Source organism: Pygocentrus nattereri, chromosome 26 (genome assembly GCF_015220715.1).
Source record: "Pygocentrus nattereri isolate fPygNat1 chromosome 26, fPygNat1.pri, whole genome shotgun sequence".
In the NCBI taxonomy this organism is placed as follows: Eukaryota; Metazoa; Chordata; class Actinopteri; order Characiformes; family Serrasalmidae; genus Pygocentrus; species Pygocentrus nattereri.
This window is the reverse complement of record NC_051236.1, coordinates 24,933,385-24,960,399: the sequence shown is the minus strand read 5'-3', so window position 1 is coordinate 24,960,399 and position 27,015 is coordinate 24,933,385. Positions and strand designations below refer to the sequence as shown.

The window sequence follows — 27,015 nt, the reverse complement described above, 5'->3', positions numbered from 1 at the left end:
GTCATTAAAGCAATGCATTATATATACATACGGCTATATCTACACATGCACACACTATATGGCAAAAGGTATGCAAACAACCCCCCCTTATTATTGAGTTCAGGTGTTTCAGCCAAACCTAATGCTAACAACTGTATAGAATAAAGCACATAGCCATGTAATCTTCATTGGCTGTAGAAAAGGTTGTAGCGAATTGCTCTGTGACTTTAAATGTGACACTGTTATGACACCCTTGCCACGAGTCAGTCATGAAATTTCTGCCCTGCTAGACCTGCCACAGTCAACTCTGAGTGCTATTACTGTAAATTGGAAATGTCTAGCGCAACAGCAGCTCAGCTATGATTCAGCAGAGCACACAAACTCACAAAGCAGGACCACTGTGTGCTGAGGTGAGCACCATGTAAAAATCACCTGTCCTCTGCTGCACCACTCTAATGAACCCACACGCATTATGGTCACTTCAGTATCTACACAGTGTGCGGATGTGTAGGAGCACACACTGATTTCCACTGAACTGAATGTCAGAGTGAAACTAAAGCCATCTATCCAGAGTACTTCAGTTCGCAGAGTTCTCAGAATTTTTTAAATCTGTTCTACTGAACTGCGCAAGAAGTGGATTCACAATGTCAAGAGGCGTTTTCTCTGGAAAGATCAATCACAACCCACTCTCTGGCAGTCTTATAGATGAATCTGGGTTTGGTGGTAGCCAGAAGAATACTACCTACCAGAATGCCTGGTGCTAGTAAAGTTTAGTGGAGAACAGATAATAGTCTGGGCCTGTTTTTTCAGGGTTTCAGGCCACAGACCATGAGATCATAAACTGTTTCACAAAGCAGACCCCTGAAAACCGTCAAGCTTGAGGAATTTATTTATTTTTTCTAGAATATTCCAGCAAATGCAACCTTTTTATGCCACAGAAAGGTTCCATTCAGGCTTCTAGGTGAGTAAACGTCAATATATTGGTAAAAAATACAATTTAACTTGAAAACTTAAAGCTGAGTTAAAGGTAAACTGTTAAAACAGGTCCATGATAATGCCTTAACATGAAAGGAGAATTTCTCTTGCCAAATGAAATGAAATGTTCAGGTTATCTACACCAATTCATGTGGTTTTCAGAGAAAGGTTGGAATTGTATATAAATATATATCGCTGGCTTACCAGAAAGGCAGACTCTGGTGATGGGGGGCTGGGTGGTTGCAGGTGATCTCCTAAATGGAGAAAAGGTAAAGGATGCACAGTTGTAGTGGGCTCCAATACAGCACACATTCTGCAGGACAAAAATCTGCCATGTTTGAAAGCAACACTGAAAGTGTGAGCAAGCGTGAGAGTGTATTTAATGTCACTAGAAACTGACACATTAAAGTTTCTTTCAAACTCATAATGACAATGTTAACCTCAAAAAATATACATAAAAATATATATAGCAAATATGAGCCCAATACAGAGTTTATATGAATCCTATAGAGTACATCATTACCCACATTTAAATACTTTACAGCATGCTTGTGCACTAGATCATAGACTTGATTTGCTATCCCCTTCAACATTTTTGGACAATGCTGCTCTCAGGGTATTCCAATGTTTCCAGAGAGGGACGCCAGAGGCAGAGCTTGATTTGATCTCCATCTGGGCCAGTCTGGCCAGGACGGGCTTGAACAGAACCTAACAAAGGCCTTTAACAGAGCATCCTAATTGCTTTGACGTAGCTTGTGGTAATTCAAAGGAAAAATCAGCCCGCCGCTCAATAAAAGAGAGGAACCACCTTTTCTGTATGCCAGGTGGAAAAATGTGTCACTGAGGGGCATCGAAGGACACATGGAAAGCAGGCAAATGCTTTTTTGGCTAACATTTAAGGTTTTTAACTGGTAAAGTGCTAAGTGGAAAACGGGCTAAGGAAAATGTCAGACTGTCTGTTGACTATGGCTGGCTGCAGTTCCAGCATGTGCCTATACTGCCCTCATGTGGTGCAATGAAGAAACAACTGATATTAGATGTTCAACAGATGGAAGACACGTAAATATAATTTTGACAGTTCAATATTACTGAATATGTTAAAAAATAAGCCAAAAAACTTACTTGTTTGAGGTGCACTGTACATTAGTCAGGACTGTGAAATTGTTTCTCACACTTCGGAGGCTGGCAAGAACCTAGGCAGAAACAAGTAGAGTGACTGATAGCACTGTAATGTTTGATGCAAGCAAATGAAACAGTTACAGAAGGAAATGACCCATTCATTACTGAGTATTCACTCTGGTGATGATCTGATGAAGTGACATAAGATGACACTTACCTGAGCAAAAGGTGTGACGATTAGATCATCCCCATGCCTACAAATGAAACAGGATATGATGTTATCCTCAATTTCGAGCTAGCTTTGCTAAAAACAAAACCACATTACACAACAGTAATGATATCACATGTGATGTCAGTCCCGAGGGTTGACGAATGACAGTGGACTCATTGTCAAAGTATGGTCCAAAAGAGGGTGTCAATGACCGAGGACTCTAAATGGCATAAAAATGGGTTACAGAGGACAATCCGCCACAGTCCCTGGGGTCCAAAAGCAATTTGGCTAATAAGACTTCAGTGGGAAAAATGCTGTTACATAATAGCAGGCTGTCAGCGCCAGCAGTGGCCATCAATGGAAATCAGGCTGCACTGAGACAGGCTCAGGCGTGCAGGGCCTTACATACCCTCATTCAGCCACACTCAACCGCCAATCAAGCCTTTTGAGGCTAATTTGTTTTACAAACTCTATAGAAAAATGCCCAGTCCTGTTAAAATGCTGATTACAAGGGCTGTCATGTAATAAATGTATCACACTCAGAGCAATAATAATAAACCTTATTTGATATCTGTTTTATGATTGTTTTGTCAATTCAAATATAACCAATCAGGTTACTGATTATTACCATTATTTGCAGTAGCTCACGCAGAAAGAATGACATGAGCGTCTGTGAAGAGTCAGCCATTAAAACTAGCCAATTATGTGGACAGTGCAGCACTGACCAGCTGCTAAAACATGTACTGATGTGAATCTGATGTGAATTCCCTCGTTTGGTGCGGACCATCACAAAAATGCATTCCTACCAGCAGCGAACTAAATCAGGGCTCATTTGGAAGCGACTCAAGACCCCTGATTTTTGTCAGCCTGCTGTTCATTTGTTTAGAGCACACCTGAGGTGGGGGAGGTAGTTTACACCGGGCCTGCACCAACACAGGTACGTGTGAATGCGCCCTAAGACACATTTAACAGCTAAGCGATATGTTTCCAAATTTTTGAAATGAGTCCACAGTAAGTAGCTTCTATTTTCAGCACATGTGACACTTTTTTAGTGGAAAAACATCCTTGGTTACTCCTCATGAAGCTGCGAGAGAAAGTCAAGTGTGTGTAAAGCTGCATCTGGGAAAAGGGTGGGTAGCTGCAGAACCTAAAACACTGTCACTAAATTAAACATCCAAATCCAATCAGACAGTTCAGCCTCACAAATGATTAAGGCATATTTGAATATGTCAGTATTGGCTACATTAGTCTGATAACCTGTTAAAGGCAAATTCCACCGGCTTTTCAAAAGTTATCAAAAATTCTATAATCTAGATGTAAAAAGACATTCCGAATGGTTTGTTGTGAAATGGTTCATTGTAGAGAAACAGACAGATGTCTTCACAGTAGTGTGATCACAACAAAGGGTCATGATTAAAGGGTCGCAAATTAAACCGTTTTATTTACTATCCAAAACCACCCATGAATCTGCATGTGTCTTCTGAGCTGTTACATGTAATGATGATGGTGAAATAGTTAGAAAACAATGTATCAGGCCTCAAGCAGCATATTCATAACAATTTCATGAAATCACCTTCTACGAGGGAGCTTTCAGAGGCATTGAACTCTTGGAATGTCTGGTTCCTATCACCACCCTATCACAAAAATTCTGACTCAATATGCTTTAGAACAGAGCATTTCACATCAAACCACTCGGACTGACTAATTTAATCATGCAGTAAGCTTGCAAAATGGGTGAAATTCTCATTCCCCAATGGCATCAAACATTGTCATGCCAATTACTGGTAATGGCAACATGACACCGTTATATTACTGAACAAAATGTGTCTTCTCAACTCAATGGCGTAAGACTTCTGCCATGACATGGTTGTTGTATGGTTACGTCAATGTTATGTAGCAGGGCTCAAGAAAAGTGCTACTGAAGCTTTTTAAGGGATACAAATGGTTCTTATATGGTACTGCACAGAAAATATTTTTAGCAACTTTATATATGAGTAAAAATTATGACAACATGTATGGTCATTTAAAAAGATCAAAACACATGAGTCTATTGTGTGTCCCACTATACACATGCTAAAAATTCACTCATTTTACAGTAGCACTAACTTCAATGGATGTGAATTGTGCTCAGTATCAAAGAACTCGGATGGGATTGGCAGGTATATCCCTACTCATGTGCTATTTCAGCATGAGCAGGCATGTTCAAATTAATACTGTATACACAGTTCTGGGAATAATTATTTGCCAACTCCTGATTTGCTCTATTTTTTTGCATGTTTGTCACACTAAAATAGTTTCAGATCCTCATAAAAAATATAACATGAGACAAGGAGAACAAAAGGAAACCGTTTTCAGATGATTGCTTCATTCACTCAAGTAAAAACATTTTGTAATGCCTATATGACCCATGTGAAAAAGTAAATGTCCCCTAAACTTAACTGCTTTTGCCATTTTTAGCAGCAACGCAGCAACCAAACGTTTTCTATACTTCTATTCAAACGTTTTCCACTCCTTTCTGCAGAATGATTTAATTAAGCCACACTGGAGGGCTTTGGGATGGTGCAGTCATCTCACAGCAAGAAGGGCCTGGGTTTGATTCCCCAGCTGGGTGACCAGGGTCCTTTCTATGCGATGTTTGCATGTTCTCCCCTTGTCTGTGAGGGTTTTCTCCAACGGTCCAAAGACATGCAATTAGGCCAACTGGACATGCTAAATTGCCCCTAAGTGTGAGTGTGTGTGTGTGATTGTATATGTCTGTGTGTCTGCCCTGTGATGGACACGTAGCAGAGACCCAGAGGGATAAGCGACTGTGTGTGGACGATTTTCAAGCATGTCAAGGAAGTAAGGAGTTTGAGTAGGCCGGTCCAAAGCCTCTATTTTGTGTCTTGTGAGGTATTCAGAGGCAGACTCACTACTGTGCTTTGGATCATTGTGTTGCTTGCCCAGGCCCTGAAGCAAAAAAGCATCCCACAGCATCACACTACCACCATCATGTTTGACTGTTGGTATGATGATCTCATTGTGGAATGCTGTGTTAGCTGTTAGATGTAATAGCCTGGCTTGGGCTCTCAATGTGGTTCACTGGAGTCCCAGAACTTTAGAAATGGCTTTGCATCCCTTTTCAGACTGATACTTTCTCTTTAATCTCTTTTGGAAGTTCTTTTGGTCATGGCAGGCTGTTTGTTGAGAGTGTTTTGCCTACTTTACACAGCTGGAAAGATTCCATTCCACAGGGCTGTCAGTAGGACAGTCACTAAATTTGGGTAACTGGTTAATTAAGTAACTAGGGGCAATTACATTTTCACATAGGATAACTTTTTTCCTACATTAAATGAAACAATCATGTTAAAACTATATGTTGGCTGTCTTTGTCTTTGTAAAATTTCACATATCTGAAACAGATCACAGCACAGTACACAACCAGTGGAAGTGCATTACATAGCGTAAAATGTGACCGACGGCTTTGACTCACAGCTCTGAGGCGATGGAGGAGTTGCGGGACATGGATTTGGGCGACAGGTCATAGTCGCTGTCGGAGCGGTAGAGGAAGGACTCTCGCCGCTGGTTATGGCCGGGGAAGTTGGTGTGCAGGACCAGGCCGGAGCCGGGAGAGGCCTGAGGGTCCAGTGGACTGCAGCCTGCCGATGGCCCATTCTCCACATCGAAACTGCAACCACAAACACAACCAAACATCAGCATTAGAAAACAGAAAAAAGCCCCACTTTATCTGCTGTACAGTTATGACTTTCCATGGCCTGCTCTGGTTAAAAGAAAGCTGCTTTAAAATGTTTCTTTTTTTTTTGTTAAACCACTTGGAAACACCAGCTGTGCTTTAATTGTGTGAACATTTCATGAAGAATGAACCAATATAAAGATTTTGTTGACAGTGATAGATACCAGATATACAAGGTATCAGTACTGGGCTGACATCAGAAGAAAACTTTGGATCAGATACCAGAGAAAAAACTACAATTAATTTGGTCCTATTCTGTAGGACTAAATTAATTTGGATCTTTCATCTTAAGTGATGCCAGTTAAACAGACCTCATTTTAAAGCTTTGTAATTGTTAAAGAAGACATAATGGATTGGTATTGGTTAATTGGTAGATAGTACTGGTATTGGTATCGGAAAAGAATAAGTGGTATTGTACCACTTTTTAGAAAGTGACGATATGAAGGAAAGCAACAACTATACTAAACCAGTATTAGTGCTGTGGAAGTCCATTTCTTCAAGGGTGTCAATTGACAATATTGTGCTGTTTTGTTATGTTTAAAGCAGTGAAACTATTGTGTGTTCCACCAAGCAACATGAAGACCATTTGTAATGTATAATAATAAAAAGTTTAAGCAACAACAGTAGCAGGGATGGGCATAGTGGCTGGAAAAACACTATGCTGTTCTTTGACTGGATATAAAATTACACTATATAACACTACTGTGGCAATAATTTCAGACCAAATCTTTATTGCAGGGCAGTGTTCGTAAGGATAAAATACATCTACCCCAGCCCTTTCAGCCCTTAGCAACTGACATAGGCCTACATAAACATTTATAACTCATCCCAAAAATGCGTCATGATAATTCAATATCATGAAAAATCGTCATGTCAACTCAACATCTAGGCTGAAATACAGCCTTTACATCTGTAAGCCTTTATAAACCTTTGTGTACGTTTATGCCTTTTGCCATGACAAGCTGTACTGTGGGTGTCATGTCTCATATAGCCTTATGAACACAGCCCTACAGTGTACAGTGTTACTGATTTTTTTCACAAAGGCTAGTTATTTTAGCTGATTTGTTATGTTGAAAACAGCTAAAATAATAATCTGAAGATGCTGTCCTAGATTCACAACCAAAGTGGCTGTGGTAAGAAAATCTTAAATGTGCCTTTTGTCCTAAAGGGGAACTCCACAGATTTATCAAAGCTGTTACGAAATTCAATGATTATTATGTAAACAAAGACATTCAGTGTGGTTTGACGCGAAAAGCTAAAGAAACTTACAGTCAAAAGTGTACATAGTGTTGGTGATGGGAACCAGACGTCGGAAGAGTTTGATGCCTCTAAAGCTGTCATTGATGATTATTATATGAGATGTTTATGAATATTCTGCCTGATGTCTGAGATTTTGTGAAATATTTTATGGCCTAAAAGTCAAAATAAGCAAAACAGTCCCCAAAGAAAGCCTTTTTTTCAGATTTACCACAATTTCACTATTATCAACATATAAAAATCCAGTGGACAGGTGTAAAGTCACTGGTGGTTTTGGATAGTAAATAAAATGGCTTTATTTGTGCTGTAGACATCACAACATGTGGTAGCTATCAACACTGTAAACAAGTCTGAGTTCTCTTCAAACCACTCCAAATGATTTTGTTTACATCTCGATGACTGAAATATGCAGAACCTTTGAAAAACCTCTCCTCTAAATATATACTGAAGACAAAAAGAGACAAAATTTTATCTTCCAAAAAAGTATGTTCTTTAATATTTTCGTAACCTTATGACAGTCTCACACTTTTCTGACTTGACAAGGTAACAAATATGTTTCCCAAAATATGCTCGTCAAATTCAGGGATTGGGGAGTAGCGAAGTAGCGCGCTACTTTTTTGTAGTTAGCTCCAAATTTTAAACACTACGTCCACTCACTGTCCACTCTATTAGATGCACCTGCGTTGTCGGTTCACCCTGATAGCTCATCTCTTGTTGTACAGTATTGTACAGCAAGAGATGCTGTACAGAGGTAATAATCCTCTAGTCCTTCACCAGTGGTCACAGGACGCTGCCCATGGGACGCCGTTGCCAGGATATTTTTGGTTGGTGGACTATTCTCAGTCCAGCACCGACACTGAGGTGTTTAAAAACTCCAGCAGCGCTGCTGTGGCTGATCCACTCGTACCAGCACAACACACCATCACCACGTCAGCATTACTACAGTGCTGAGAATGATCCACCACCCAAATAGTACCTGCTCTCCATGGGGGTCCTGACCACTGAAGAACAGGGTAAAAGAGGGCTAACAAAGGGAAACAGATGGACTACAGGCTGTAACTGTAGAACTACAAAGTGCAGCTATACAGTAAGTGGAGCCGATAAAATGGACAGTGAGCGTAGAAACAAGGAGGCGGTCATAATTTTATGCCTGATTGGTGTATCGTGCTGAAATGTTTAAAAAAAGTTTTATTTTAACAGTTCATGGTTATTTTTGTTGATTTTTGTTAGGGAAACCCTGGAATGATTGACTTTGCCTTTCGTCTTCATTTTTGTTGGATATCACACCTTTGGTTGTGTAAGTTTGATTTTTGGCTACACTTAAACTTACTTTTCAATTGTATGTTTCTTTCTGGCACATCATTAAATGCAGTATCTTGTTCACACTGTCAGTTGGGCTTGTTTGATGCGTCAGGTGGAGATTCACAAATATTTTGACATTTTCTGGAAAAGAAAAATTTCCCTAAATTGTTTGTTTGTAAACTTCTTGTTTACTAAATATTTTTCATTGTTTCAGTGGTTTGACTTTATTTTACCATCATTTGCTGAACTCGGGCGGTAATGTCATTAAACTGAATAACCGATTAAAAGAAATATGGTACAATTTATGGTAATCTGTAAAATGTTACATAATATTAACAGTCTGCATGACACATAACCTATAGTCTGCATATGAAAACAGCTTCTTAAGAAAGATTGTTTGAGGTGTTGCTTGGTGATTTTGATTTCCACAGCCACAGTGCTAAACAGTCGTATGCTCATACTTAAAGAGGAATTTCAGTAATAATTCCAACTTTCTGCATAGTTCAGTTGTTAAGTCATTCAGAGTGGCCTGATGTGAAAGGCACAATTCCAGATAAACAGAATTGTTCACAGTGGTGGTGACAGGAAGTATATATGTGAGAAATTAGATGTTTTAAGATAGTTCTGACATACATTTTTGGCCTAAAACACATTTTATCCCATTCATGACAGAGAAGCACAAGCAGGCCATTCTACAGTAAGACAGATTCATAAGAAAACTTATTTTTTCATATTTACCACTATTTTGTTGTAGACATGTAAATCTAAGCCAATGAGTGTCTTTACATTGCAGCATATCACACCAAACCACTCTATACAAATTTGCTTACTGCTCATTGACTGAATTATGCAGAAATAAAAAAATGTGAGTACAAAATTGTAAAGAACATGACTATAAACAGCTATAAATATTCAGCATTGCTGTAAAATACAATACCACAGTTTATAAAGCCAGCCTGTAACAACTCACAATTAAAAAAAAGTGAAAAATATTTATTTTGAGAGACAGATAGACAGATATGGGAAGTTTGCACATGTTTATGTAAGTAGACCCCTGGGAAGCTCGGGAAAGTCTCAGAGATTCCCAGTGCTAAGGGTGGAAGCAGCAAGGCCTCAGGAAGTCCAGGAGAGATGTGTGGCGATGGCCTCAGCCCACTTCAAACAAGACACCAGATGCGGAAACGTGTTACGTATTACCCAAACAAACACTTCTCAAAGTTTCCGCTACTGAGTCGTGCAGTGTGTGTTATTTCGCAGGTGGCTGAGGGGGGAGATGACAGGGGGAGTGAGAAGTCGATGACAGTTCACAGAGTTGGTGGCCTCAGGCCATGGTCTATGACCATCTCACAGCACGTGAGCTCAGATGGGACTCCCTAAAGTCGCAAACAGCAGCAGTAGCGTAAACCACAGAGGAAGGAACAGAAGAAACAGCTGTGTTAGGTTAGGTCAAAGAGCCACTGTCTGACGTGGTTAAATGTTTGCTTTATACTTAAACTCTAAAACTGCAAAAGTCAACCCTTCAGTTCCTCGTTCTTATAACTACACAACCGAACAGTTTGCAATATTTACATGATTCATAGTAGTTACTAAATAATTTATGATATTTACTGATACAACCCTTTTTCCTTTTTTTGGGGACACTATGCAAAATGTAAAAAAAAAACAGAATGACATGAAAATCTGTTAAACCCTGTATCTAAATGAAAACTGTACAATGAAAATGAGAAATTGTATTGTTTTGTTTTTTGCAAATGACAATGATGCCAGCAACACGTTTCAAAAAAGCTGGGACAGGGCAACAGAAGACTGGTAAAGTCATGTAATGCTAAAAATAACACTGCTGCATTCTCTGGGCCCAAGCTCATTTAAGATGGACTGAGACATGGTGGAAAATGTCCTGTGGCACTACAAATAAAAATTTGAAATTCTTTTTAGACATCATGGACAATGCACCCCTTGGGCTAAAGAGCTGAAAGACCACCCAGTTTGTTATCCGTTCAAAAGCCAAAGCCCATGATGGCATGGGGGTGCATTAGTGCATGTGGCATGGGTGACAAAAACATTTTTCAGTTTCAGCATTTGATTGGTTTTCTTTGTACTATTTTCAATTAAGTATAGGGTTTAAATGATTTGCATTCTGTTGTTATTTACATTTGGAAGTGGAGTTGTAATTCAAAGAAAGTAATAGATAATTTGCAGTATTTACTGATAATTCATAGCAGTTACTAAATAATCTACAGTAGTTATTGATAATTCATATTAGTTTCTAAATAACTCATAGCATTTACTAGTATTTACTGGATTATTCATAGTACTGACTGAAGAATTCATAGTATTTACTGGATTATTCACAGTAGTTACTGATAATTCACTGTAGTTACAAATTAATTAATGATCATTAATGGCTAGTAATTCATAATAGTTACATATAATTAATAATATTTACTGGATAATCAGTTTTAAAACTGCCATTACCTACATTTTTCTTTGTGTGTGATTTTTTATGTACTCAGCAGTGATTCTTCTAATTCAGCAGTGCTCTTTTGGAACATTTCTTATGACTGTGTGGAGCTCAAGTGCTGTAGGCTCAATAGGTGCATGTTAAAGCACTGATTTGTGTCACATTACCTCATAAAAACAATGAATTCAAAATGGAGCATGGCTTGAATATGCGGACCACACCGACTGTGGAGTAACTGTGGAATAAGCATTATGTTTAGAAACTTCAACAGTGTTTACATACTACATCAAACACTTCAGTAAAAGCAGATCTAATTCAGTTTTCCATGAAATTAGGAAACTGTTTTTTGGAAAATACGAGTCGGTGAGTGGGCTTGTCTTCCCCTAGCCTGACAAACAAAAAAAGTAGGAGCAACAAAACAACTGAAATGAAACAAAATGAAATAAAACGACATTAAATTGAATTAAACTATAAAATCCCCTTATACAATGACATTATTGTTCAGCATATCATTGCTCAGAATGTTCAACAGTTTCTTGCTGGAGAAACCTACATACAACCTACATACAACTGCACACACTTTCTACAAAACAGCTGCAGTCATTCTGAACTAACTTCTGCCACTGTTCTCAGCTGGACACCTTCCACGGGCTTGTGTCAATGGTATCTCCTGAAATGGAGTCTTATGAATGACCTTGTGACCAGCAGACAGGAGATAACGTCAGAGAGGAGCTCGGAGCCTGGAGGGGGCTTTGTCTCTGCTAACATCATGCAGGTTATTAGGCATCTTACAATGGCTCAGCAACATCCCTCTATTGTCATCCCTCCTTCCCGGTAGCAACCCGTCTCCGAGTACGAGCTGTTTATCCGCATACATGGCCAAAGCTTGCAGGCAGGTCTAAAGTTTTATTACACACTTCTATAACAGAAGTTTGCATTAATGTCCCTTTAGTTACTGAATAACAAGTCTTAGTATGTAATATGCTTGTAATTTTAAGGGTTGAACAGAAGCTGAGTGTTTAATGGGACTACAGTACATCAGATCAGATGGCCAAAATAGACTGTAAATGGGTGTGAACATAAAATGAATGCTAAAGATGTTTTTCAGTCAGCTTCACACAGCCATACTACCACATATACCAACCTACTCCAGAGAACTTCAGAAAAATATCATGGCCTGCATACAGTTAAAAGTTTAGACATACCTGATTAACTTTTTTAAAGACATTATGATTTAAAGACTTGTGCTTAAATGCTTTCTAAGACAAATACAGGTAGCAAAGTTGACGCCTATGTATGATTTAATTTAATTAAAGCTGCATCAAGAGAAAGAGGGGCTGCTAGCAGTATTTTGAAGAATCTAAAATATAGTCTGTTTCTATATATAATTTTTTTATTCTCTGCATAATTCCATATGTGTTACTTCATTATTATTCCAAAATGCAAGAAATAGCACAAACCTCCAAACTCCAAAAACAGCTGGAACAGTATGTGAAATGCAGATAAAAACAGAAAGCAGTGATTATTACATTCTACTTGATCTATATTAAATAGAAAACAGTGCAAAAACATGAGGTTTGCTATTTTATCTCATGAACACATTAACATTATTTCTATTTATTTTTTATTATACGCTTATTCCACATTGATGCCTGCGATACATTCCAAAAAATCTGTGTATAATGTGTTACACCACTTTTTCTCTTAACAGCAAAATTACAGGTACAGGTCTTTAGTAGCGCAACCATATGGAACCTTCATTGTTGTATTTTGCACTTCACTAAGAGCCACATGTTCTAAATGGTAGACAGGTCTGGATTATAGGCAGACAGTCCAGCACCTGCACTTTCTGATTGTGCAGCCATTCTGCATGTAACACACACAGAATGTGCTTTGGTCTCATCAAAATTAGCATGGATGTCCAAAATGCCCATATGTGTTTCAGATAGATATGGCAGATATGTAGATATGGTGTTTACTGACAATGGTTCGTTCTGTTGTAAGTATCATTTACATCGTTTTTGTTTTGTATTGGTTGTGTGTATGCTTTGATGTTTCCCTGCTGGCTGAAGAGTTTGCCATTATTCCACCGAGATGTCAGCTGCAAGCAATTTTCCACCTGTGGCTCAGTGGCTTCTTGATCTGGCCGTTTGGATAGCGCTACATCACAGCTATGATGCGGCCTGGAATGGCCACTTAAGTGATGCTGTATTGCAACTATGAGCTTGCCTGAAACGGGGACCTGGTTGACACCACCTTGCAGATACATGGCTGCCTGGATGACACTGCACTGCAGCTGTGAGGCCTCTCAGGCTGGCTGCCTAAGCGTCACTACATCGGAGGTACATGGCTGCCTAGGCCGACCGCTTGGGTGATGCTGCACTTCAGCTATGAGGCTGCCAGGACCGGTGTTTGGCAGCAGGAAAATGTTCCTCTTTCATGGCTAAGGACATTTTCAGCCTTCAAGGCTTCCTAGGCTGGCTGCCTGCACTGTAGTAGTTGAGTAAGACCTTCCCCGTGGCTAGGGACTCTTTTCGGGTTAGCTAAGTGACTCTGTACTGTAGTCATTGTAACCCCCCCCTCGCTAGCTGTTGGACATGTAGAGTTGTGTGTGTGTGTGTGTGTGTGTGTGTGTGTGTGCTTTATTTATTATTCATTATGTATTTTTTTATTTTCATATTTTTTGTACAGCATCCTTGTGTTTGAGAAAGGCGCTACATAAACTGAACAAGGAAACCAGTTGTGGTTTTCAGCCTTGCCCTTTACACATAGAAATGTCTCAGGATTTCCTGAAGTTTTTGATTGTGTTATGCCCCATAGAGAGTAAACTGCATAAAACCCTTGCAATTACTAGTTGAGGAATGCTGTTCTTAAACTGCTCAATATGTGGACATATTTTTTGGCAAGCCTCAACTCATCTGTGCTCATAAAAGACTACGCCTTTCCTAGATGCTACTTTAATACCATAGCATGCCTGCATCACCTGCTTAAGCTGTGTTTTGAATTGATCTTAAATTGCCTGTTTTTATTTAAATACAAAGTCAAAGTGAATTTCTAAATCACTGTTTTTATTTGCATTTCACATACGTTTTTGGAACTGAGGTTTGTAAACAGAACAAAAATAACAAAAAAAACCCCTATTTAATTACCCAAACATTTGACTGGTGCTGTACCACATGCCAAAATATAGAAATGCAGAGCAAAGATCACACACGCACAGCTAAGGGCAACATCTACGTAATACAGGCATAACTGAAAAGAGAGGATTATCCATCCAACAGTGTAGCTGATACACGAGCTCTAGTGAAATCTCCTGGATTAGAATATGAGATTTAGGGAGTGATCAGATTATGCTGCAGCACAGGAAACCTGCTAATGATTTCAAAATGCCACAAAACACTGTGATAAATCTTTAAAAACTTCTAGACCCACGTGTCCCAAAGACGTAAATACTTGCAGCTGTAGTACAGTCCACTCAGACTGTGACGTGTGTGTGACTGATGACACTGCGGCCTCAGCAGAACACCAACAGAATCTGAGGAGAACCACAGGCCTGGACTGTAAGCTACTACAGTGGGCCGGAGTCTCGTGGGACGTCATGTTCTCTGGGTCATTCTACACCCCCCAAAGAGCTCAGGCTTGAAAAAGCTATCAGGAAATAAAACTCCTGAACTTGACCTCCCTTTACGTCAAGTTCCCATGCCAGTGATCACTCACTGGTCAGTCCTGGAGGAATGGATGCAAGAGGTAGACAATATGTCATTGTAATCATGATAAGTGCATGGATCTTACTGTAAATACAGACCTCCTATAAACCGCCCAGATATAACAATAATCATATCACCATCTGCAGAAGTCGTCAAAATCCTACACTTTGTTCAATTTTTGAAGAGAAAAGAAGTGAACGCATCCCCTACAGGGAACTTGCACCTGGCCTTTTTCTGCAAATTTGTTGCACTTTTTCTATTTATTTGCTGGGTTTAACATATTGGAAAAAAAATAATACACTAGAAAATGTGCCATGGCTTTTGCACAGGCCACTTTTTCTGTTTATATATTTAATAGTTTATTTTTGCAAATGTTAAATGTATTTTCCACATTATCATTGTCCACATTAAATGTCATGATGTGGATTGTGCCTGGTACCATGTCAAATAGTCAGTAATATCTGCCAATTGCAATAATTAAAGGATTAAAACATTTTTTAAATCTTCTTCACTCCCCTCTTCACTGACAAAAGTTGATCAAAAAGTTTGTTTTTAAGATGATGGTTTAAAATATGCTGCTTCCTCTGTTTTCTTGGACTGCTCATTACTGTTCAAACACAGCCAGCATCCAGTTCAGGACTAAGTAATCTATTGCACTTGTACTGCACTTAAGCTTTGCCTTAATATTGTAGCTTTCTTGCCATATATCAGCACTGGCTTTTGTTTCTGGCAGTATCTGAGCTCAAGGGCTGTTTGGACTGTTATCTATTTGTACTAGCTAGATTAATTCACTGAGTGGACAACAAAGCACTTTTGTAAGTCACTTTGGATAATAGCACCTGCAAAATGCCATAAATGTAAATAAGATAATATTCAATAGAATACTTGAAAATTAATTTGACATTCCAGCTCTAATCATGATGCAACACTATAGAACAGTACACACACAGAAAAGTTCCCAAATGTCAGCTAACGGCAGATGCTCTGATTTGTTAAGGTGTTTTTTCTGTTATGGAGCTATTATTGTTCCATGTTTATGCATTCGACATTACAAATTCTCAGACTTGAATGTGGTACATACAGTCTCTGTGTAACAGCAGATTGAGTAACATCAATACAGCCTTTGTACTATTGATATACGCATAACCAAGAGCTTATGATATACTGCTGTATTTATATTTTGGATACAGTCCTGATTCTTAGTCATGAAAATGTGTAAACGTTTGCGTATATTTGTGTATTTTTCTTGCCATATTGCCCACCTGAGTGGATGCATTGAGTATTCTATATTACGGTCAGGGTGACTGCAAATATGAGTCAGAAACATGGAGCACATGACAATCAAACATCGGCTGAAGGGTCAAAGTCTAAAGCTTTAATCCAACATCTCCCATCTTTGCTAGTCATTACTGTGGTTCTGGCCTGGAAGGCACAGCAATGCTCTTCTTCTTCTAAGCCGCTTCTCCCTCAGGGTCGCAGGGGTGCTGGAGCACAGCAGCACTCTTCCACATTTTAAAGTAGACTGTAGTTTTCCACTTCCATGAACCTTTTTATGAAGGGAACAATTAATGCGGGTATTACGCCAGTACCCATCACCTACTGCTCCGAACCTCAGAAGCAAAACCAAAGTTTTACAGTTATGCATGATAAGCAACACAATGTATTTTTGATTATCAGCAATTTTTCCTCACCTACCATTCTATTCACGAGGGAAGGGAATTTATGCCAAGAAGTGAACTCAGTGGCCCTTTACTGGCAATCAGCTGATGCTAATGGAGTATTTTGGTTAAGAAAATACTCTCAAATCATGTCGCGCTTTATGACAAAAGCAAACATTTAGCTGAAGATCATGCAGAATTCAAAAGCATTCAAAAGCTGGAGTGATATAGGCAGGTGCATACATCTCTGAAGTAGTCACCATGATCAGATCACAGAAGATGATGCTAATGCACGCTGAAGAGTACCTCTATATACAGCGATGTTAGATGAGATGATGGCACAGATGAAAAGCCTATATTTCTTGCTGTCAGTGATGTGTACTAGTTGCCTTCATCTACCATTTAAAGAAAAAATGAAAAAGTATGTACATATTTGATGAAAGATTCACCTTTAAATGTATATCTATGTATATGATCACGCTATTTAATGAAGCCCAACTGCTAAAAAACACTTTTTGACTGCCTCAATTTCCACAGGACTGAGTCCAGGGTAACCAAACAGAATTACCCCAGTGTGACAATGGCTATATACTAGGAAAACTGTGTTTATCTATTTGTCATGTTTTTATAATAAACAAAACAGTTCAACTTATATATCATACTTTAATGGACATGTACACAATTTTAGGGCATACAAGTCATTACAGCCCGGATCGCTTTTAAACGTTGACTATTGGTTTTGAGTAAATTAAACATAATAAACATAAAATACTACAAAGCAAAAACCAACAAGATAAACACACACAGCGTTATTTTAACTGAAACACTTCAAGATGAGAAAACTCAAACAGGCCAAAGATAAGAGAACACACTTAAAAAAATGGTTCTTTAAGGGTTAGTAAAGGCAATGGTTCTATTTTGAACCATGAGTTATATATAGAACCACGTCATGTGTAAATGTTTCTTTGCAAGGTAAAATGTTCTTCAGATTGATGGAGAATGTCTGATCTGAACTTTACAAAGAATGAAAACAGCCTCAAATGGTCAAACCACGTGTAATTATTACATACAGAGTACAGTGCTTTAATATTAAGAAGCACAGTGCACAATCTACACTACTCTGCCCACTGGGAAGCCACAAGCCAGAAAGACTGCCAGACATATGTAGTCTAAGCGCACTGTGTCTAAGAAAACAAAGAAGGCTTTTCTCTTCAGTAAACAACTTTGCATGACTTGAGGAAGAAATATTGTCTGTAACCAACAACACAACAATGCCATCTTCCAATAACTTACACAAGAGACTTACAGGAACATACTTTGAGTTCTAAATCTGTAATTACAGCAACACACAGTTTCCTGTCCAGGGCCCATTCAGCAGAGGGGAATGTCGATTCCGGTTCTTTGGAAAAGTCCTGGAAGTCTGTTTTGTTGCCTATCTCGTCCATAAGGAAGTAACGATCAATCAGATGGGATGTACGGTACAGGAACACAAACCAACCAAACAACAAACAAATAATTATTCGAGAGAATGAAGCTAGAATACTAGAATAAATATCTCAAATCTTATACACTCACTAAGCACTTCATCAGCTAATACTGGTTAGGGCCTTCCTTTGCTCTCAAAACAGCCTCAATTTTTGTGGTATGGGTTTCATAAGATATTGAACATATTCCTTTGAAATTCTGGTCCACATTGACATGATTGCATCACTTCTAAAGTCCACTTTCATGTCCTGCTTTACTGCATCACAAATTTGGCCTACTAGATTTTGATCCGGTAACTGAGGAGGCCCCACTGAAGAACACTGAACTCATTGTCATGTTCATGAAACCAGTTTGAGATGACTTTTGCTTTGTGAGAAGTTGTATTATTATGCTGGAAGTAGTCATTAAGAGATGGTACATCATGGCCATGAAGGGATGGACATTTTCAGCAACCATACATAAGTAAGCTATGGCATTCAAGCGATGACTGATTGGTATTAACATGCCCAAAGTGTGCCAAGATAACATTCCCCACACCATTACACCACCTCCATCAGCCTGAACTGTTGACAAAAGGCAGGATGAGTGCCGAAGATTCATGCAGTTGGTGTCAAATTCTGACCTTACCATCTATGTGCCTCAGCCGAAATCAAGAGTCATCAGATCAGGCTGTTTTTCCAGTCTTCAACTGTCAAGTTTTGGTGAGCCAGTGCCCACTGCAGCCTCAGCTTTCTGTTCTTGGCTGAGGGAAGTGGAGTCCAATGTGGTTGTTGGCTGTTGGTTATAAGGTTTTCTTACAACTGCATGGTATTTATAGAATATATGTAGACACATACATATATTTGAAAGGTTGTGGCACCAGTAGTACACATGATCAATAAACAGTCTCAGCAGAGCAATAATCCTAAGTTATTTGCATGATATATCTTTTAGGTTTTCAATATTCCACTTGTCACCAAGGTCATCTGTCTTGTTTGATGGTTTACTAGCTAAGGGTGCCACAAGGGAACTGAAGCAGGCCACGGCAGAGCTAAAGATAGAACTAAAACTAATAAATATTAAACAAAACTGAGCTCTATTTATTAAACATCCAGTTAAAAAAAACAAAGAACAAGTATAGGACAAGCTGACATTTTGAGAACTGGTCAAAACAATCTCATGACGTGTGCAGGTTTGACTTTGGTCACATGACTTTGGGGAACAAGGGGACTTTTGGCCTGGGCAACGCATTGCTACACCTCCAGGAGCTGGCATCAAGTCCTCCCAAAGAGATAAAAAGACAGAGGGAGAGAGAGAGAGAGAGAGAGAGAGAGAGAGAGAGAGAGAGAGAGAGAAAGAGAGAGAGAGAGAGAGAGAGAGAGAGAGCGAGAGAGAGAAAGAGAGAGAAAGAGAGAGAGAGAGAGAGAGAGAGAGAGAGAGAGAGAGAGAGAAAGAGAGAGAGAGAGAGAGAGAGAGAGAGAGAGAGAGAGAGAAAGAGAGAGAGAGGGACTGAGGGACTTTAGACAACTGATTGCTCACATTGAGTATTAAGAGGAGGTACAACACCCAAGAACTTCTCCACCACAAGTTTGATTGCAGTTGAAAACACAAGATCCCATTCGGTACATGGAATACAACAAAACAACAAAAGCAGAAAGGAAAGTCTCTGCTAGCATGCCAGTGTCCATCTGTAGCTAGTTTTTGAAATTAAGAAAAAAATTCACAAGCAACAAAGTGCAAAATATAACCTAAAAAATAACAGAATTCAGTGCCTTGGGTGAACTACCATTCTCTGTTGTGGAAACTTCAGACTGCTAGCAGGGAGCTCCAAAGTTACAAGGTGTTTCTATCATTATAGCTCTGGAATTCAGCTTTAGATGCCTGTTTTGGGATACTGTGAACTATTAGATTTTATAATAGCAAGTGATCATCACCTCTGAAAACCTGTAATGTAACAGTGCCATCCATTTTTTGTACGACGCAAAAGGCTTGCTACATGGGCCCAGAGTGTTAACAGTTGCATACAGGTTGCATAGAAAGTATTCATAGATATATGTAGAGTGTGCACAGAATGTTAATAGTTATACATAGTGTATGAAGAGTACAAAAGGATATTACACGTGCAGTAAATATAATAGACATATAACAGTATTAATAGTTATTGGTTGAGTGTATACAGAATGTTAAGTTACACATAGTGCATGCAGAGTGCTAATGAATGTACATACAGTGTATACAATGTTAATAGTTATTCATAGCGCATGTGGAGTACTTACAGATATACTTACACAGAGTAATGTGATGTGTACGCAGAGAGAATGTTAATATACCTTATGTATATAGGTTGCCACAAGATGTATTTAGAGTGTATGCAGAATGTTAATTGTTAAACATAGAGTACGCACATTGCAAACAGATGCACAGAGCATGCAGAGTGTTAACAGCCATAAGTAGAGTATGCAGAATATTCATAGGACACTCAACCAAGCTGTTAGCCATACTGGATAACATTTCAAACCCTTTGCATGCTACACTAGATAAACAGAGAAGCACATTCAGTGGCCGACTTTTACAGCTACGATGTTGTAAAGAGCCCCATCTGAGATCTTTCTTACCCACTGCTCTATGGCTCTACAATGAGTCGCCTTACTGCAGAGATGGTGCTGATCCTCTGCTGTCTGAACTGTGCTGAACCACATCACTTTATCTCCTCTCTGTTTAATACACTACTACTGTAATGACCCTCACTGTGCACTTTACACTATAATATTGATGCAACTCCAAATTAGTTATAATTAGTTTATAATGTGCTTTAAGTTTACCTCATACCACTCAGTTCCCGCTGTCATGTAAATACAACAAATCTGTCTCATATGCCATGTAAATATGTACACAGACAAACTTTTCTTTATTTCTTGTACTTTAACGTATGTCTAGATTTATTTCTATTTTCTATTTTTCTGCATAGTAAATATAAGTTTATGCACAATTATATGTCTTGCTACTGAAACACTGCAATTTCCCTTCGGGATCAATAAAGTTCTTTCTTTCTTTGTTTAAATCCATCTATCCATCCATCTTACACACCGATCAGACATAACATTATGACCTTGTTTCTACGCTCACTGTCCATTTTATCAGCTCCACTTACTGTATAGCTGCACTTTGTAGTTCTACAGTTACAGACTGTAGTCCATCTGTTTCTCTGATACTTTGTTAGACTCCTTTTACCCTGTTCTACAGTGGTCAGGACCCCCATGGACCCTCACAGAGCATGCACTATTTGGGTGGTGGATCATTCTCAGCACTGCGGTAACACTGACGTTGATGTTGGTGTGTTAGTGTGTGTTGCACTTGTCTGAGAGGATCAAACACAACAGTGTTGCTGGATTTTCTAAACACCTCAGCCAAAAATATCCAACCAACAGCGTCCTCTGACCACTGAGGAAGGACCAGAGGATGACCAACGCAAACAGAGCTATCGTCTCTGACTTTACATCTACAAGGTGGACTGACAAGGCAGGAGTGTCTAATAGAGTGGACAGCGAGTGTACAAACTCCAGCAGCACTGCTGTGTCTGATCCACTCAGACTAGCGCAACACACACTAACACACCATCACCACGTCAGTGTTAATGCAGTGCTGAGAATGATCCACCATCCAAATAGTATCTGTTCTGTGAGGATCCATGGAGTCCCTGACCACTGAAGAACAGGGTAAAAGGGGGCTAACGAAGTTTCAGAGAAACAGATGGACTACAGTCTGTAACTGTAGAACTACAAAGTGCAGCTATACAGTAAGTGTATATAAATGTTATTTATATATATATATATATATATATATATATATATATATATATATATATATATATATATATATTTATCAAATTCATCGGTTATGAATGTGTTATGAAGTCCCTATGTAGATAGTCTTCAAATAATTTTTGGTGATTTTTGCTGTTCTAGCATGTGAAGTCTCTGGTCTCTTGCTAGTTAGTTTTGGCAGTAGAGACTATTTGGCTGCCCACTTGAATGTGAATATGTACTTATTTGTAGGTCCTGTGCTTTTTTACCCTGATTATCCCTCATAATGTTATGCCCGATCGATGTACATTCTGTATACAGAGTAGTAACAGATATTTTTATAGTGTATATAGAGTGTTAATAATTATACATAGCATTATAATTATTATAATTATTACACATAGCATGCCGTGCTAACAGATATACTCTGAGTATTTCGTTTAAATGGTTAAATGTAGATTGCAAATGTTGCATGAATAGATATGTGAGCAGCTGAACTATGAAGAAAATATCTTAAGCATGCTACTACACATTGTCATCAGCAAACAGTCCAACACTGCCACACAGATCCTGGAAACTCATAAAAGATGATAAAGTATTCAGTGTCAACACCACCAGAAACCTCTCAGCAGTATTGACACAATAGGTAACTATTCACACAGAGCTGCTGAACTCATGCGAAGCACAAAACTGCCATGGAGAATCCCCTCCAATCCCAAGCCAAACATTTGTTCTGCTGCCTTTTAGTACAAATCTGCCAGGCACAGAGATTATCTCTGTTGGTATGCTGTGTCAAGGGAGACCTTTACACACCCACCAAACAGCAGAGCATCATGTGCGTAAATACAGAGATCCACTCATATATGAGTGTGTACAACAGATATAGTGTATACAAATACATACACACATTACAGATACAATCTGCAAACACACGGCCATGTATGCGTGCACTCAAAGGGAAGAATATGAGCGTGAAGAACATCTGCCATTATAACATCACAGGTACTATTTGCTTACGTCTCTAAACACCCAAAGGCTAATAGTAACTAGTAACTCACTGCTTTGCATCACATGTGTATTAGCTTTCACAAGAAAATACAGACAGAGTGGTGTGAGCAATAGCAACAACTCAATCTAGAAATATACAGTAAATGTATTAATTATATATTAATATATTGCAATCAATATATACAACTCAACCAGAAATGTAAAACTACATTTGCAATACAATGATTTTAAAATGTATGAGAAAATCTCGCACAACTAAACTAAAAATGTATAATGAACTTGCTGCTTTGCATTGTAAATGCATTTAAATACAGAAGATTATATATAGTGTTGCACTACACTGAGCCTTATTATCTGCAGAACTACATACCCTGAAACCCAAAACTAAGTTACTACACAGCTTGATAACAACACGACATCTGCAAAGACTACTACAGTACGTTCAATATGACCCTAGGTTACAGTATTCTGCTTCTGCACAGACTCAGCACTCAAAAGCTTAAAAACAACTGGCCTGCCAATTAGGACAAAACTCAATCCATTTTTAATGCTTAAATCACCAAACTCTCACTGTGATACACACGTGGCACAAAGCAGAAGCACTATACAATCTGGCCAATCTGGTTTTCAATAAACTGTTGTTACTGCTGAGATGTCACTGAAAGTAGGTACAAGAAGTGAAACTATCTCAATTATGCAGTGTGACGCTGACAATACAGCAATGAGTAAACACTACAACTGCACATCCACAGTGAGTCAATGGCTCAGAGGTTTATATTGCAGATTAACCTTTACATGTCAGCACACAACTTCTGTTACTATTGTTCACCTCTTATATGCTTTCACTTTGCAGAAGGAGCGAGTGTTAATTTAACAACATTATTGTGGGCATGGTCATGGCAAAAATAGAATGAGTGTGAGAGAGAGAGAGACAGGAGAGGGGGAGAGAGGAGAGAGACAGACAGGTGAACAGAACAGGTAAACACAGGAGAGGTAAACACTGGGCAGATGTTGATGTCATCTGCCCCACTTGAATATGGTTCAAACAAGTGCTGAGAAAGAGGGACAGACAAAAATGTAAAGCAGCTAAACACCAAAAGGAAGAGAAGCTGGTGTGAAAGTGAGAGATAAACATGCAAATGAGCCAGTCAGAGACAGACAGAGACAGAAAGAGACAGACCGTGTGAATGAGAGAAAACTGAGGTCTGACCTGAGTGTGGACGCATGCAGCTTTTTGACCACCTCCTCACTGAAGTCAAAGTGGACCCTGCCTTTGTGGCAGGGAGACCTGCGGTACATCGTCCTGGGACACACACAACTGTTGTGTGTGGCACACACTATCAGCACCGGCACTGCATGACTCTACACACACACTCTCCTTTCACTTTGGCCCCTCCCACAGAGCTGAGCTCCACGGCGCAGGCACTTCCTCCAAAAGTCCAGCTGCACCGTGGGCCCCTATGCTGGGGTACAGGGAAAAGCTGGAGTGGAGCGCTGGATTGGGAGCTGGTGACTGACTGCAGGAGGTGGAATTGGGAGGGGTGTCTACTGTTAAAGTGTAAACAAGGAGTGTAAAATGGACATATTTAATAAACATAATGATGAATAAATGAATAAACATAAAATATAAACTTGATATATATATATATATATATCATGTGTGTGTGTGTGTGTGTGTATATATATATATATATATATATATATATATATATATATATATATAATTCTTGGGCTATTTTGAAATGTAAAACAAGACTAGGCAAGACTTGTTTTGCTGGATTGTCAGCTGCATGGTATTTATGTCACTCAAGAGTCTACAGTACAGCACAGTGCATAACATTAAGCTTACTCAACCTGCTTGCCATGCCAGCGATTTTTTACCAGCCACTACTACTAACAACATTAATAATAATAAATTCAAAAATATTAATTAAAATTCATTAAAAAATGATACTGAAAATCAGTGTTCTCCATGGATTTGTTGCATCTGACACACTATTTCCTGCTATGTTGTGAATAATTCCATGAAGACTAATGTGGTTAGCTCTCTAGGTCTAAATTAGCAAAGTGTTTTGAGGAATAAGTTTCTGGTTTCATTCATTATTTGTGCATGAGCCCCACACTTGGAGTATGTGAATGCACCCAGCCTGCCATTTCTTCCACTTCTCAACATTTTACTAGCTGTTTAAATGAAATCAGACTGAATTCCAGAGATGCTATCATATTTTTCCAATGGGCAGGTGGATGTGACTATTTTTTGACTACATAACCAACTTTTGAGGCCTTTTCTCAACAAACTAAAATAAAAAAGAAAGTTTCTATGTAACTGTTGCAAAAATACGCTTGTATGTTCTACACTAAAAGAGCACATTTACAGAGACTGAAGTGTTTATTTTTAACATAGCCATAGAAGAGCACAGTATTAAAAGTGGCTAGAAAAAGTCTCATAAGAAACAACACCACCAGCAATACCCTTAAAAGTGTCTTCTACATTTTCAGATGAAACATACTGAACATACGCCAAATATATCTTTAATATAGCACGGCATGAGAAAGCTACAAGACAACAAGTAACAATGACCGCACACAGAAGTGTTTAAAATGAATCAAACAGAAACCACTCCATTCAGCTCTGAAATTCAAAATGGGAAGGAAAACTGAAATCCACACCCCACATGTACTGCTGTTGAAATCCTTGTATCTCCATTCTTTGAGATATCTCTGTTAATTTGAAAATACCTGTTGGCCTTTACATTGTATGTAAAATTTCATGATAAATGGACCAAGAGAAATGACCCAAAATGGATAAAAGACTGGATCCATTGATTTACATTAAAAAGTAATTAAGTAATAACATTTAAAAGTAATGTAGGTTTTTCCTGCTCCTGTAAAGTTATAACACTGGCTTTAATATGTAGAATGCATGAACAATATGATATAATAAACATGTTGCAGTATATTATAATAAGCAGTGCAATGAGCCTGGAAAATGCTTATTTGATCTTAGTTCAGGCTTAATTATACAGTAATGCGCGGCCAAATAATTATCAACTACTGGATTGAAAACCCTTAAAAGGCATTATAACACCTTCTTATACTGAAGTGTTACTGATTCAGTAAGAAAAGACATTGTCATTCATTTTAGCAGGTGTGAAAGGGTTAACTCTGATGGAATCAGAGATTAGTGATCAGATTTCAGGAAGAAAATCTCTTCTTAAGAGACTCGGAAGAAAGATTTGCTTTTCTGGTAGGCAGAGCCATCAACTAACATGAGACAGCATTTAAAGAAGAAAGGATCGACGCTAGACTCACTTTAAACAGACGTAAGCTGCACGTCATGTGGCTACATGACAACAATATGAGTGGAGTGGGCCAATCAGGCCTGAGAAGATGATTCAGACGAGAACAATGCTGCACAACTGCGGGTGAAAAGATACTTTTCATGTTGCTTTTGAGGAATACAAAAGAAAGCTGTGTGACTATCAATCAATCATTAAGTCTCATTAATCTGTCAATTCATCATTAAAGACAGAGAGATGGAAACACATTTGAGCATATTAGCCTGTATAATCCTTCCTCTGTCATGAGCACCTTTGGCGTGGCACAGGTGCAACTTATGGCTTAGTGTGTGTGTGTGTGTGTGTGTGCATGTGTTTGTGACAGCTGTGCATAAAACACCATTATCCATTATAGCTTAGTTTAGACACTTCATATTCCATATCTGTCAACAGGACTGTAAATGCCACCTCTAAAATTTGAATAATTGATTTGAAAAAATATTAATATATTATTTATATTAAAATACAACATTTGCTATAACTTCTGCACATGCCACATTTTGTGTTTTTCCCCTAGTATGTTAAATTCAGTAAATAAACAACAACTGCATCACATATAGACATACACATATCACTGCTGTCATAAGAAAACCTTGTATCTCCAAAATGGAGAAGTAATAAATCTACTTTACTTTTAATGTAAGTCACTGGAACCAGACTTTTTTCCAAATAATTTTGGGCCATTTCTTTTGATCCATACTTCACAGAATTTACACACAATGTAAAGGGCAACAGGCACTTCCATATTATGCCAAAAACTAAAAAATTGGAGATACGAGTTTTTATTCCAACAGTAGCGAAATGCATAAACATGTTGTATATGTACACAAAAATGCATTAGCAAAGAACGAATACAGGCAGATGGTACAGGTTCATACTGGCAAAGGTACAGCTTTCAAATTATGCAAATAGAAACACTGGCCAAACTCAATATCCTGACAGTCCACTAGGTGGCAGAAGAACACAAATTAGGGAATCCGAAGGTTTCCACATTTGGGTC

At 38.7% G+C, this 27,015-nt stretch overlaps 1 protein-coding gene across 3 annotated transcripts in view; it reads right to left on the bottom strand.

The window, feature by feature from the left end:
• pde4ba (phosphodiesterase 4B, cAMP-specific a) overlaps positions 1-27,015 on the bottom strand; it is a 235,325-nt gene that overhangs the window by 67,475 nt on the left and 140,835 nt on the right. For 2 of the 3 annotated variants that reach the window (XM_037535006.1, XM_017724150.2), the window contains 4 exons: positions 5,757-5,951; positions 2,291-2,327; positions 2,077-2,147; positions 1,159-1,208 (listed from right to left, as the gene is read on the bottom strand). In XM_037535006.1, the coding sequence (XP_037390903.1) occupies positions 1,159-1,208; positions 2,077-2,147; positions 2,291-2,327; positions 5,757-5,951 (353 nt within the window). Of the gene's footprint in view, positions 1-1,158; positions 1,209-2,076; positions 2,148-2,290; positions 2,328-5,756; positions 5,952-23,887; positions 24,006-27,015 lie in introns of those variants that run through there. The other variant, XM_017724151.2, reaches the window with a different exon arrangement.